At 34.8% G+C, this 14203-nt stretch overlaps 1 protein-coding gene across 1 annotated transcript; it reads left to right on the top strand.

Annotated features, from left to right (window-relative positions):
* Positions 1 to 348: 348 nt before the first annotated feature.
* Positions 349 to 13996, top strand: SOD2 (superoxide dismutase 2). The gene is made up of 5 exons (XM_044675751.1): positions 349 to 468; positions 1472 to 1674; positions 8560 to 8676; positions 10930 to 11109; positions 13404 to 13996. Exons 1-5 carry the CDS (start codon positions 446 to 448, stop codon positions 13547 to 13549), a joined length of 669 nt encoding a protein of 222 aa, XP_044531686.1. The 5' UTR covers positions 349 to 445; the 3' UTR covers positions 13550 to 13996.
* Positions 13997 to 14203: the final 207 nt, after the last annotated feature.

Raw genomic sequence — 14203 nt, 5'->3', positions numbered from 1 at the left:
TCAGGGACTGCAGTCAAAGACCCAGGAGATACCTCAGACCTCAGAGCGTGTGACCAGCGTGGAGAACTCCAATCTGGAGGAGTTCAGAGAGGGCTGTACCAACTCACAAGGACAGGGGAGACCCGCTTCTTTCTTTAATACTCTGCGGGAGATATGACCACAGCACCAGGTCATTTACTTAGATCTTTCCAAGATTTTCTTTTTTCTTTTGTTACGTAAAATAATGGTACGGATATATGCTCAGATCCCTGGACTTCAGGGGTGCTATGGGTCGGTTCCTCCCTTCCGAGGTTGGTAGCGGCGAACTCCCTGGGAAGAGAGGGTGGGGAGGAACCGGAAGGGGCGGAAGCCACCGTCCTTGGTGTTGTGATCCCTACACCTCCTAGTTCCTTGGAGCGTGGTTGGTCTTTAGTTCTTTGGGAAGGCGGCTGCGGATACTCTGACCATGTTGTGCCGGGTGATGAGCAGGTGAGGGGGGAAACTAGGGTAAGGGACCCGGGGCCCAAGGATACTGCTGGCGCCTCTGTCATCAAGTCAAGCTACCAGGGACAGGGTCACTGCTGGTCCAAGGGCATGCTCTGGGTCGGGGTCCCAGGCAGGCAGCCGAAACCGAAAGATGGGCCGGCGGCTGCAGCAAGAGTGATGGCCTTTCCTGCTGCTAGCGTTACTAGAGCTGGGCGAATTTCCTTTACTCGCTTTCAGTATCATTTGCCATTACTAGAATGTAAGGGCAAGGGCCTTCTTTCTGTTTATATTTGTATTTTCAGCGCTTCGTATAGTGCCTGGCACATTGTAAGCGCCTAATAAATGATTATATAAATCAATTATATAAAATATGGTGTCAAATGTATCTTTTCTCCTTCCCTGCCATCTTCCCTTTTCTCTCCTTTTGTCCTCTCCCCTTCTCTCCCTCTGACTGCTGTCTGGAGCCTCTTTAAGACCTACTGGTTTGCCAAATTAGAGTGGTTTTTGAAGATAATTCACTTTTTGCTCTTAGAGCTGTGTTGCTGCACAGGAACCCTTTCTTACTCAGGATTTGCAACCAGAAGGGAAGAAGAGATAAAAAAAAAAGGACCGATTACTGATCCGACCAAATTTTCCTCATATTTTAAAAAATAATATAAAAGTTAAAAAAAATTATGACTTTCCCATGATAGGTGAGAGATGCTACACGAATTCAATCGATCAACACTTATTAAGCACTTTCTTTGTTCAAGCACAGTGCTAAACGCTAAGGATATGTAAAAAAAGCAGAAGACAAAATTCCACTGTAAGAATAGCCAAATTTGTTACTTGGAATAAGATCTTAACTACTTGAACAAAGAATAAATACGATTAAATGTATAAAGTTACTTATTCTTTCTCTAAACTTAAAGGAAACTAGATATAATGGTAATTTTCCAACTATGTGGACAAGCACTATGGTTTAATGGAAAATTCTTTTTTTTTTTTTTTTTAAATATCTTTGCAGGAGGACCAGTAAGCTAGTACCGGCTTTGGGATGTTTGGGTTCCAGGCAAAAGCACAGCCTTCCTGACTTGCCTTATGATTATGGTGCACTGGAGCCTCACATTAATGCACAGATCATGCAATTGCACCACAGCAAACATCATGCCACTTATGTGAATAACTTGAATGCTACAGAGGAGAAATATAAAGAGGCCCTAGCAAAGGGTATGTGAAGCCATAATTAAGAGAGAAAAAAAGCAAGCTTAATGATAAATGTTGAAGTAGAAACTCTGACATTAAAAAATGCTCTTGTGTTCAGAAAAATCACAGTGAAACTTTATCCCTTAAGTGATTATATAATTGTAAAAACCTTTTTTCTAATAAATGGCCAATTCCAGAATAGGACTTTAGTTTTAAATTAACTACTAAACTGTTTTCTCAGCCCAGAAAAGTCTAAATTTAGTCTGTGAAATCTTTTTTTATTTGGAATTGAGTTAGGATTTGGAAGAATAACATTTTGGCTAGATACTGTTAGTGTGTATAAAAATCACCTTGTAACTTTTTTTATTTTAAAATTTATTTATTATTATTATTTTTTTTTAAAAACACTTTCCTTCCATCTTGGAGTCAATACTGTGTAAGTGACTTGCCCAGGGTCACACAGCTAGGAAGTATCTGAGGTCAGATTTGAACCTAGGACCTCCCATCTCTAGGCCTGGCTCTCAATCCACTGAGCCACCCAGCTGCCTCCTCAAGTCCCATTTCTGATATAGAGGGGCATATCGTTGTAACTTTTAACAGTAATAAAGAACCACTTTAGTTTTTATTTATATTAGCATTTAAGAATCATGACTTTCTTGTCATACAGTTAGAACTGTTCCATATACAGTTCTAACTGTGCCTAGAACATTGAGGTCCTATTCTATTTAGCTTAGGTAGAAATAGACATAAGTGGAAGTGTCCATGGTTCTTATACACAAGTTCCTCTTTACCCAAATGAATGATTCTCCAAAATAATTTATTTTTGTTTCCTAAAAAGCACTCGTTTTTCTGTCATGAGTTGAGGTTTCTTAATCAGAAATCCATTTTTTTAAAACTCATACCTTCCATCTTGGAGTCAATACTGTGTATTGGTTCCAAGGTTTAAGAGTGGTAAGGGCAGGCAATGGGGGTTAAGTGACTTGCCCAGGGTCACACAGCTAGGAAGTGTCTGAGGCCAGATTTGAACCTCCGGTCTCTTGTCTCCAGGCCTGACTTTCAACCCACTGAACTACCCAGCCGCCCCCCAGAAATCCATTTTTTTTTAAAAAACCCTTGTACTTCGGTGTATTGTCTTATAGATGGAAGATTGGAAAGGGTGGGCAATGGGGGTCAAGTGACTTGCCCAGAGTCACACAGCTGGGAAGTGGCTGAGGCCGCGTTTGAATCTAGGACCTCCTGTCTCTAGGCCTGACTCTCACTCCACTGAGCTACCCAGCTGCCCCCCCCCCCCCACAAAAAAATCCATTTTTAAGTATACTAGACAGGTATTCTAGTATTCCAGGGGAAGTCTTGTCTGCAAGTACTGATTCTCATAGTTATCTGAAAAGATGGTTTTGACAATTTATCATTCCTACCTGATAAATTTGTTGGAAAGTTTTAAATGTAGGCATCAATCTTTAGTGAGGGAAGGAGACATTTTAGTTGTTCCTTTTGGTGGGCAGAAGTGATAGCTAGCCATCCTAATGCAATGTGATCATAACAGTTAACAGAATCTGAAGATCAATTTGGTACCTTAGACTTTGTAATGCTGGACTAATTTTTCTAAAATAGAGTTGTAAGAAGAGTTTGAAACCATGCTGAAGATTTTTGTTGTAAACTGAAGTGGCACACAAATTTATTTGATATTAGTCACTAATAAACTCAGGAATCTTGTTTTTATTTAAGTTAGACAAAAATGTGTAGTTCTTGAAAGATTACTCAATATCTAAGGTAGTTTTCTGCTCAAAATAAAATGTTCTTTGTTCTCTACATTAACCAATGATTGTAGTCTAGTTGATATTGCCAGATTTCACTTAGATTGATAAGACTCCTGGTTTAAGAATTCAGTAATACCATTTATGTAGGAATTTCAAGTTTACCAAATTTGTTCAGTACACATTTTTGGTGAACTTTAATCTTGAAATGTTAAATTTTTTTCCAAGGCTGAATTTTTATTTTGCTAGCTGGTGGCACCTGCTGGCAGAACGTGGTATTGAAAACCATAGTAACCTTTTTAAAAGTATCAAGATAAAGCATTTAGCCTTTGGGCCTTAGTTTTTCTAAGCTGTAAAATGAGGAAATGAGGAGATTTGACTAGATGATCCTTGAAGATCCTTCCAGTCCTAGATCTATGATCTTTTAAATCATCTTTAGTGCAGTCTTCTTGTGGTGTAGTAGAAAAGGTGCTTCTGGCTTTGGAGTAAAATAATCTGGGTTTGAATTCTGGTTCTGCATCATTAATTCCTGTGTAATCTTGGGTAAACCACAACCTCCATGACTTCTTACTTTTTTCATCTACATGAGTAATGTGAGGGGTTGGTTGGGATAGCCTGTGAGATTTCTTCTAGCTCTTGATTTATGGTCTTATATTAGGCATCTTATTTATTTTTTAGGGGTTGTCATAGGGTTGTAAGGACCTCTTATACTTCTAAAATAACTTCCATTTCTATACAATAAGAATACAGAAGAAGTAGTGTGGCACAGTGATTAGCGGGTTTCTATTAGAGCCTAGAAGATCTGAGTTCAAAACTCTTGTGTAATTTTGACCAAGCTTAAGTCACTTAACCTCTTAGTACCCCCCTATACAATTTGTACCCCCTGTACAAATGAATTGTTGATCTGCATCCAAGGAGTGGAGGGAATTCTCAAACTAGAAGCTCTGTGTACCATTATAATTATGGGCCCTTATGTCCCAAAAATGTCTGTCTGATATTTTTATCTTTTATGGTATTTACTTAGTATAGTGCCACATGCAGAATGAGTTTTCAAAAATATTTGTTGGATGAGTTACCAGTAATGCTTTAAAAAAAACAATAACCTGAAAAACTACTGACTTTGGTAGAGCATGTAGCAAGAAGGAATATCTTGTTTTTTTATTTTTATTTTTTAATATAGTTATAGTATTTATAATTGGGAATGATTATTTTGAATAAAGATATTTAATTATTTTTTTAGGTACCTCTTTTTTGGGAATAACAGATCTTGGTTTGTATATACATATGTATGTGTATATATATATTTTTTAAACTTGCTTAATTCTTTTATTTTTATCAGTATTTATTATCAGTCATTCCAAATGCCCATTCAAATGAACAATAAAAACAAAAATCATAATAAATATGCATAGTACAGCAAAAAAAAATAGCACAAAGACTATGTCCAAAAATGCATATTTCATTCCGCATTTCATGTTATGCACATTTCTGGCAGAAGGTGAGTGGTATTATTATTCAGTCGTCTACATAAATCATTTTTCATTGGTCAGTGTTCTGAAGAATTTTAAGAGTTGTTTTTCTTCATCATGATTTCATTGTATTAATTGTTCTCTTGGTTCATTTTACTCCTTATGAGCACACTTAAGTCTTCCCAAGTTCTTTTGTTATTCACTACTTTGTCATTTCTTAACAAAACAATAATATACCAGTACATTCATATGCTATATTTTGTTTAGTCATTCCTGAGAGGAGTAACCCTGCCTTTTTTAGTTTTTAGTCTGGAACTACTTATAAGTGGAGTTGCAATAATTATTATTTACATGTCTAGACCCTTTCCCTATCTATCTATCTATCTATCTATCTATCTATCTATCTATCTATCTATCTATCTATCTACTTATTTATTCGTCCATTTATTTATTTATTTATTCATTCATCCACTTGCTCATTTATTTATTTATTTACCCTCCCATTTATTTATCCATCCATCCACCCATTCATTCATTCATTCATTTATTTGTTTGTTTGCTTATTTATTTATTTGCTCATTCACTCATCTATTTATTTACTCATTTATTTATTCATTCATTAGTTCATTTATTTATTGATTTATTCATCTATTTATCATGCCATTCATTCACCCATTTATTTATTCATTTATTCATTCATTCACTTATTTATTTGCTTATTTATTTACTCACCCCTTCATTCATCCATTCATTTATTATTTGTTTATTTATTCATTTATTGTTTCTTTGTTCCAGTGTTTTTTTTTCCAAGTTTCTTTAATTTTTATTTTGAATATTTTCCTATATTTACATGTTTCATGTTCTTTCCCTTTCCCTAGCTTGTTTTTTTAAACCCATACCTTCCGTCTTAGAATCAATACTTACAAATTGGCTTCAAGGCAGAAGAGCAGTAAGGGCTAGGCAATGGGGTTAAGGGACTTGCCCAGGGTCACATAGCTGGGAAGTGTCTGAGGCCAGATTTGAACATAGGACTTCCCCTCTCTAGGCTTGTCTCTCGATCCACTGAGCCACCCAGCTGCCCCAAGAAAGAATATTTTGAATTAGTTTGATTATAGGAAAGCATGTTTTTTATTTTTCCTTTTGTCTAGTATTTTTTTGATCAAGTATACCTATTTTCCAAAAAACATTTTTTCTTTTTAATGCCTTTTGTTTTTACATATAACTATTGTTTTAACAAAGATTTGAAAAAGATGGGAAAATAGTTCAGAAAATATCACTCTTATTGACAAACACCCCACACTTTAATCCCCTACTTCTGCAATGATAAGAGAGAGGGGCATTTTTTCATTTCTATTCTGGAACCAAACTTAGTCATATAATTATATAGCACTTTGTTTTCTTTATATTTTCTTTGTGAATGCTTTTTCTAATTTTGCTTACTTTGCTTTGCCTCAGTTCATGTAATTCTTCCCATGCTTCTCTGAATTCTTCATATTCATTGTTTCTTATTTATAGAGCTTTAATATAAAGAGGTGTGTGTATATGTGTGTCTGTATATATGTAAATATGTATGCATATATTAGGTTTTTTGCTTTTTTAAATTTTTTTTTATTTTAAACCCTTAACTTCTGTGTATTGACTTATAGGTAGAAGATTGGTAAAGGGTAGGCAATGGGGGTCAAGTGACTTGCCCAGGGTCACACAGCTGGGAAGTGTCTGAGGCCGGATTTGAACCTAGGACCTCCTGTCTCTAGGCCTGGCTCTCAATCCACTGAGCTACCCAGCTGCCCCCAAGGTTTTTTGCTTTTTATTAACAGTTTGTTTAGCCATTCCCCAGTGAACACCTCTTATTTTCAGTACATTGGCTATCACACAAAATGCTGCCATGAATATTTTGGTATATGTGGGACCTTTCTGTCTTTTTTTTTTTTTTTTTTTTTTAATTTTAAACCCTTAACTTTTTTGTGTATTGACTTATAGGTGGAAGATTGGTAAGGGTAGGCAATGGGGGTCAAGTGACTTGCCCAGGGTCACACAGCTGGGAAGTGTCTGAGGCTGGATTTGAACCTAGGACCTCCTGTCTCTAGGCCTGGCTCTCAATCCACTGCGCTACCCAACTGCCCCTCTTTCTGTCTTTTTAAAAGAGCCTGGGATGTGGTTTTTGATTTGGCATTGTGATTTCATCGGTGTAGGAGATTCCTGGTGAGGAAAGCCCTTCAACAAATTCAGATCAACACATGCCTTGCAACTTAGCATCTTAGAATAAGTGTTCCCTGGAGCATTTAGAAATTTAAGTGATTAGTTCAACATTATATAGCCAATTTGTGTCACAGGTAGGACCTATGTGATTTATATTTTTCAAAATTGAACTTAGTCATTAAGGAGATTTTAGGTGCTTTGGAAAAATTGGAATTAAAAAAAATGACAAATTAAGGACAAAAAAAAAAGGAAAAACATTGGCTCAAATCTTTTTTCTGTTTCAGGAAATACAGACACATTTTTTAAATGTTTTTTTTAAAAACTTAACATTAAGCATAACTACAACCAATCAAATTCATTTCGTTAATGTTAATTTAACTCATATACCATAAGTTTTTTAGTCCATCCCTTTTAGTTACCATTAAAATTCCTTGTCTATTCATTCTCATTTGCTTTTCTTCTTTCCTTCGTTTTTCTGGTTCTGATTTCTTCACTTTGCATTATTTCTAACAGATCTTTCCAGATTTCTTTGTATTTCCTATACTTATTAGTCTTATTTGTGTTATGCTATTCTAAGAACAATTCTTTTTTTTTTTTTTTTTTTTTTTTTTAGTATAGACCTATGAATTCATTGGTTTAGGGAATTCTCTGTTAGGAAACTCCTTCCACTGATTCAGATCAGTATCATGTTAGAGTGTAGTATTTAGAGCCAGGTTTCATCACTCTATGACTGGTCCTTTGCCCATGAGGACACACTGCTTTTACAATTCCACTATTTTAATATATTTATATTATAATATAATTTATATATTATAATTATGTATATAATTATATAATAGAAAATAATAATTAATGTATTATTTTACTTAACTGTTCCTCTTTTGTTGGCCATTTCTATTGATTCCAGTTTTTTTTGCAGTTATTTAAAATACTGCCATAAATATCTTTGATTCTGTAGTTTTTGTTTATTTTTGCTAACACTTTGAAGGTATGAATCTAATAATGGTAAGTACCATATCAAGGGTATGATAATTTTTGTAACTTTTACTGGCTAGGCTACATTGTTCTTCATAGATTCTGATGTGCAGCATTTTGCTTTGTGCATACGCTTTTTACTCCTAAAATTTGTTGGAGTTTTTCTAAAAATTTATATTATGCATTTTGATGTTTGACATTTTTTTGATTTTGTGTGTAAAGCTTGATCTCTGTTGCAAAAGTGTAAATTTTTTGAGTGCAGGGACTGAGAGACATATAATGTCTTTTACCTCTTTCCCAGTGCCTAACAGAGTGTTTGTGTTGAATTCAAAGTATATATTAGGAAACTTTTTCCTTTGTGTCCCCATTTTATTTACATATAGTATGGAATTATGACACTTTTCGAATTGGAAAAATAATAAATATGATCTAGTCAGATCTTTCATTTTTTAGATAGAGAAATAGAATAAGGGTTTTGGGAAATTAATTTATGTTTCTACTTCACATTTCAGGTGATGTTACTTCTCAGGTAGCTCTCCAGCCTGCATTACGGTTCAATGGTGGTGGTCATATCAATCATACTATTTTCTGGACAAATCTTTGCCCAAATGGAGGAGGAGAACCTAAAGGTCTGTTCTGGTATCATCTTAACCACATTTTAGTGAAGGAAGTTATTAATGGTTATTTTAGTTAGAAGTTACATTAGGTTTTCTCTAATCTTTAATAGCGACTATCTTGAATGTGGTTACTTTGTACTAGAAACAAAACTTTTCTTTAAAAATTTTTTTTCACATAACAAAGCTATGATGGGAGGTCCTTTCAGGTAGTTAAGTATTTGATGAATTTAGGTAGTAATGTAGACCAGTTTACCTTTGAAGGAGGAAAAACTTTTTTTTTTATTTCCCAATATAAGATAATCAAATTATGCCTAATTACTTTTAAGTATACTTTTGCTTATGAAAAAGGATTACTTGGGATAAAAAAGTGTCTTGAGTAATAAAAAGTTAGTTATCTTAGCAAGATTTGCCTCTAAACTGGGTTTTAAAATATTTTATTTGTTGAAGATAATTTTCTAATGTTTAAATTTCTAAATTGAAGTAACTATTAGTAAAGCAGTCAGACTTTAGAATCTTCACACATGAAATAAGATCTTTATAAACTTGAATAAAATAACAAGAGTCCTATTTACTTGTATACTGTTCACCCTGGTCCAATCTCTCATAAATCCTAGAGTGTGTTCCCACAAAACCACTTAGTTTATTGTAATATCTCTGGTGACCCCATTACCTCACTTATATTTTCCTACAATACCATATTTTGATCTTTCGTCTACGTAATTTTGAAGCTTTTGTTCCTGCTTTTGTTAGTTAGCTTTAAGTGTTTGTTGGATCTTTTTATTTCCTTTTTCATTTATTTCCTTACTATTTTCCAATCTTTTGATGTTGGTCAGTAGATTCTGATTCTTTAGATACTTCTTCTTCTTTGTTTTTACCTTGAAGCTCCTAATTTTTTTTAAAGGAACATTTTATTCTTGATAATTGGAGGGTAGAATGGCATTCTTGAGCTCCTGTACCAAATGGCCTGGAGTTTGAGAATAACTAATAGTTTTTTGGCTGTATTAGGATAACTGGAAAATTTTCTCTATTTGCCATACCTCCTGAGAGTGAGAATCCTATTATTTTACTGAAATTAGAGAAATGTTACTGATATTCTTTGTTATTTTGTCCAAAGTCTTGTGAATGACCAGAACAGTGTGTGCAGCCACATTCAAATTTATGTCCAGATATGCACAAGGCATTCTGAAGTCAAATAAAAATGGATTATTTGTATCAAGGGCTAGACAGTTAGGGGTTAAGTGATTTCGTCAGGGTCATGCAGCTAGGGTGTCTGAGGCCAGATTTGAACCCAGGTTCTTACTTCAAGGGTGGTGCCCTGTCCACTATGCTACTTACCTGCCCTTTAGCAAACAAATCTTACATTATCTTTCTGTATTGCCACATTTTAAAACAGAGTGTTTGTAGCTCTCACATGTATACTGTTATAAAAGTAAAAATAAAATTTCTCTGTACTCATAGTTGTGGGGGTAAAAGAGATCACAGTTTGAAGAGGATTCAGGTAATACTGAAGTCATCTTCCTTGCTTCCATCCTACAGCAATTGATTTCTAATTCTAGAAAAACATACTTGTATCTAAACCTAAGAATACGAAGTGGTCGTTAAGCATTTATTAAGCACTAACTATGTGCCAGTACCATTGCAAAGTACTAAGGGTAAAAAAAGACAGAAACACTGACCTTTCTTTCTAAGGAGCTCACATTGTGGTAGGGGAGACAAGATACACAAAATTTTCCATCCAAGATATAGATGGTGTAAATTGAATATCTGAGGAAAGTGGGGTAGGGGTCAGGGATTAATGAAGGCCAAAAATGTGGAATGGGAACTAGCTTGTTGAAATGGAAAGAATTCTGAATGAGGAGTCTTAATACCTGAGTTCAGATTCTTATTCTGCTGTTTGCTATGTCTGTGACCTTCTTTGGGCAAATCACTTTTTCTCTCTGGGCTTCAGTTTTCTTATCTGTAAAAAGAAGGGATTGATTTAGGTGACCTGAGTCCAAATCTTTTTTTTTTTTTTTAACAATAACATCTATAAAAGGCCAACTTTTTTAGCTCTAGACCTATGATATGAAGTGAATAAAGGCTACCAATTTTTATTTCACTTTTAAATATTGCCATCTATGTAGTACTTCAAATGGTAATATAGCTAATAGTGTTTTCTTTTTGTAGCATATGTGTCAGGGTACATGGCCTATCTGAGGTAATGTAATAAAAGATTCTGTACTTGATCAGAATGGTGATGCTTATTGTAGTTTTTTTTTCTTACAGGGGAATTGATGAATGCCATCAAGCGTGATTTTGGTTCTTTTGAAAAATTTAAGGAGAAGTTGACAGCTGTGTCTGTTGGTGTTCAAGGTTCAGGTTGGGGTTGGCTTGGTTTCAACAAGGAGCAGGGACGACTACAGATTGCAGCTTGTTCCAATCAGGATCCTTTGCAAGGAACAACAGGTTAGAGATCTGGATGAAAAAGGATTAAACATTACAGTCAGAAGAGGTAGCGAATGCCAAGAAATTAATAGAGAAACATTTTGAAGATTATCAGCAGTATATTATATAGCTAGCCTTATATGTAAAGTTGTCTGTTATGGTAAGTAATATGGAAACTTATTTCTGAGACTGGCCTTTCTGAAAAGTTAAAAAAAAAGTTTGAAAGCTCTTAGAATATAGTGAAATAGTACAATTTTATAGATAGAGCAAAACTGGCAATAGAACCAGTTTTTTAGGTTTTAATATATAAGATATTTGCATCACATTCAACAAGCCCTTTATTTCATAATGATGATATCTATATCGTGCTTTGCAAACTTTAAAGCACATACAAATATAAGCTATTACTACTACTACCACCAGGTAGATGGGTCCTACACTGCATGTGCTTTCATGTCTTAAAAATCATTATCATTACTGAAGTTCCAGGATAATTTCAGGACACTGAGAAAGACATACAAGTCTTTCTTGTTATTGGCTTTTGACTAGGACGTTTCTATAATCAAACGGCATCTCAAGAGGTGGTGACATTCTGGGTAAAGTACTTGGATTCAGGAAGCTCTGAGTTCAAATATTGCTTCTGCATTAGCAGTGTGATTCTGACCAAGTCATGTAATCTTCATATATCTTAGGTACCAGTCCTCTTGCTGACAGAATCACAGATCCTTTTTGTTGTAGAGCTTAATAGCAGTCTTACAGATGCCAGTATTGGAAGGGATGGGCCACTGGACTGACCTAGTGAAATTTGTATGTTCTTAAATAAAACTGCTAACTTACACATATCCCAAATCTCCTCAACTTTATTTTAAAGTACATTTTATGAAATTTTTCCCCCCCTTGGAAACATTTTCCTTTGCCAATGTATAGTTCACACTAATTTCTGAGATATACTTAATTCTCTCTCCATTGTTTGCTGTGAAATTAGCCGTGGTGAGTAGATGAAAATTTTTATGCTGCTACTAAGGGCTCAGTATCTGCTTTACAGATGGTGCAGGCTCTATTAAGGCAAACCTATAAACAGAAGTCTGTATGTATAGTGTTAATGATAGATTATGTTCATGTAGTGCTTTATGGTTAAACAATGTTTTGTATGTTTCCTTTGATTTTCACAGCAACTCTGGATAAGTAAGTGTTATGATCTCCATTTTATAGATGGAGTAATTGAGATTCAAAAAGTCATACTTGCTGGTATGACTGATAATAAACAGTGTTGACTCTTAGACCTCAGTCTTGACTCCAAGTTCAGGGCTCACTTTGTTTGCCTTATTACACTGACTTGATAAGTATATCACAACTTTAAAAATGTTTACATTAACACTGAGGAGATAATAATCAACCCCTTAAGGACTTTCTCTCTTGTTTGCCTACAAAGATATCTTCTTATTGCTTACTATGTGCTTTTAAAAATTGTTAAAACAAGTCCTTAATGATTTCTTTTGGCACTTTCTTTTTATTTATCACAATTTTCACAGTCCTCAGTAAGATCTGTCTGCGAGTATTTATTTTGAAACTCTTACTTTGTCTCTTAGTAACAGCTCTTAGAAAGGCAAGGGCTAGGCAATGAAGGGTTAGGTGACTTGCCCAGGCTTACACAGCTAGGATGCATTTTGAGGCCAGATTTGAACCCAGGTCCTTCTGACTCCAGGTCTGACTATCTACCAAGATACTAGCTGCCCCCCCATAAGTATTTACTAAATGCTTATTATGTGCCAGGCACTGTGCTAAGCACTGCAAATACAAATACAAGTAGAAAGACAATCTCTGCCCTCAAGGACCTTATTTTAAAATCGGGGTGCCAATGGAACAGCACATAAAAGAAAGCAAAAAAGGGGGAGGGGAAAAAACCCAAGGGCAGGGGAATGGTAGAGGAAGTCTGGAGTACAGTTGAGAAAGGAAAGAGATGTGACCAATGTGAGTTCTCTCCCTGAATCAAGATTCTGGGAGAAACCACCAAATGAGTGGGAGAGGCTGGCTATAGGGTGAGTTTTCTCAATGTGTGATTGGAGTGAGACTTCAGGATGAGGAGTTAGAGCATAGTAGAAGACTGAAATGCAGCCTGGAGGTTTAAACAAGGAGTTTTTACTCTGATAGAATTTACTTTTAAGTAGGTCTTTCATTTGCATGATACTGAAACATTAGCAAAAATAGTTTGAAGTGTAATTTGTGAGAAGCCTGCATGATGGGGAATCAAAAAGGAAAATATGGAAATGTTGACTTTCTGCATTTATTAATCTTTACTTTTATTCTTCCTCTAGGTCTTATTCCTCTTCTGGGAATTGATGTGTGGGAACATGCTTATTACCTTCAATATAAAAATGTTAGACCAGATTATCTAAAAGCAATCTGGAATGTAATTAATTGGGAGAATGTAACTGAGAGATATTCAGCTTGTAAAAAGTAAAATGGTATACTCACTATTTCAACATTTGCTCTTGTTGAAGCTATTTTTGTAGTATGTGGCACTGTAATTTGTTAATGAGTTGCTGCTCTATGGAACTCTCATATTACCTATTAAAATGTGTGCACTTAAGCAAATTGTTTAATGCCATGAAAGATTTCTTATTTTCAGAGCTTTTTAGTTTTGTGCAATAATATACATTGTGACTTTAAGGATTGAGCGGGGTCTTGTGAATGTTTCTGGTAGGCTAGGTGCTTATGAGGATGATTGTTTTTTATGATTGAAAAAATCCAACAACACAAATAAATACAGTCTGGTTATTTCCCTTTTTCTGATAATTTTCCTAGGGAAGTCTTTAATCCTCTTATATAGTAATTATAATACAGTCAGTTCTTCACTCTGATTATTTGACAGTGAGATCCATTTAAGGAAGTGATCTAGAATGGGAGAGGGGCAGGAGAGAGAGAATTCAGAACTCAACACTTTAAAAAATGAATGTTAAAAAAATTTTACATGTAATTAGAAATTATTTAATGAAGTAAATAAATATATAATTTTTTTTAAAATAAAAAAGTTCTACCAAAACCCGAATCTTTTTTGTTAATGATTTTTTAAAGACTGCTTTTTTATGTAGCAAAGAACATCCAGAATTCTGTT

This window comes from Gracilinanus agilis, chromosome 4 (genome assembly GCF_016433145.1).
Source record: "Gracilinanus agilis isolate LMUSP501 chromosome 4, AgileGrace, whole genome shotgun sequence".
Classification (NCBI taxonomy): Eukaryota; Metazoa; Chordata; class Mammalia; order Didelphimorphia; family Didelphidae; genus Gracilinanus; species Gracilinanus agilis.
The sequence above is the reverse complement of the archived record's forward strand: the minus strand, read 5'-3'. Positions and strand labels throughout refer to the sequence as shown.

What these genes read in the sequence shown, in the direction of transcription:
- SOD2 (XM_044675751.1), top strand. Translation starts at nt 446, where the DNA reads ATGTTGTGCCGGGTGATGAGCAG. An exon ending in TTGTGCCGGGTGATGAGCAG is followed by an intron (nt 469 to 1,471) that starts GTGAGGGGGGAA and finishes ATATCTTTGCAG; the next exon opens with GAGGACCAGTAAGCTAGTAC. An exon ending in TAAAGAGGCCCTAGCAAAGG is followed by an intron (nt 1,675 to 8,559) that starts GTATGTGAAGCC and finishes TTCACATTTCAG; the next exon opens with GTGATGTTACTTCTCAGGTA.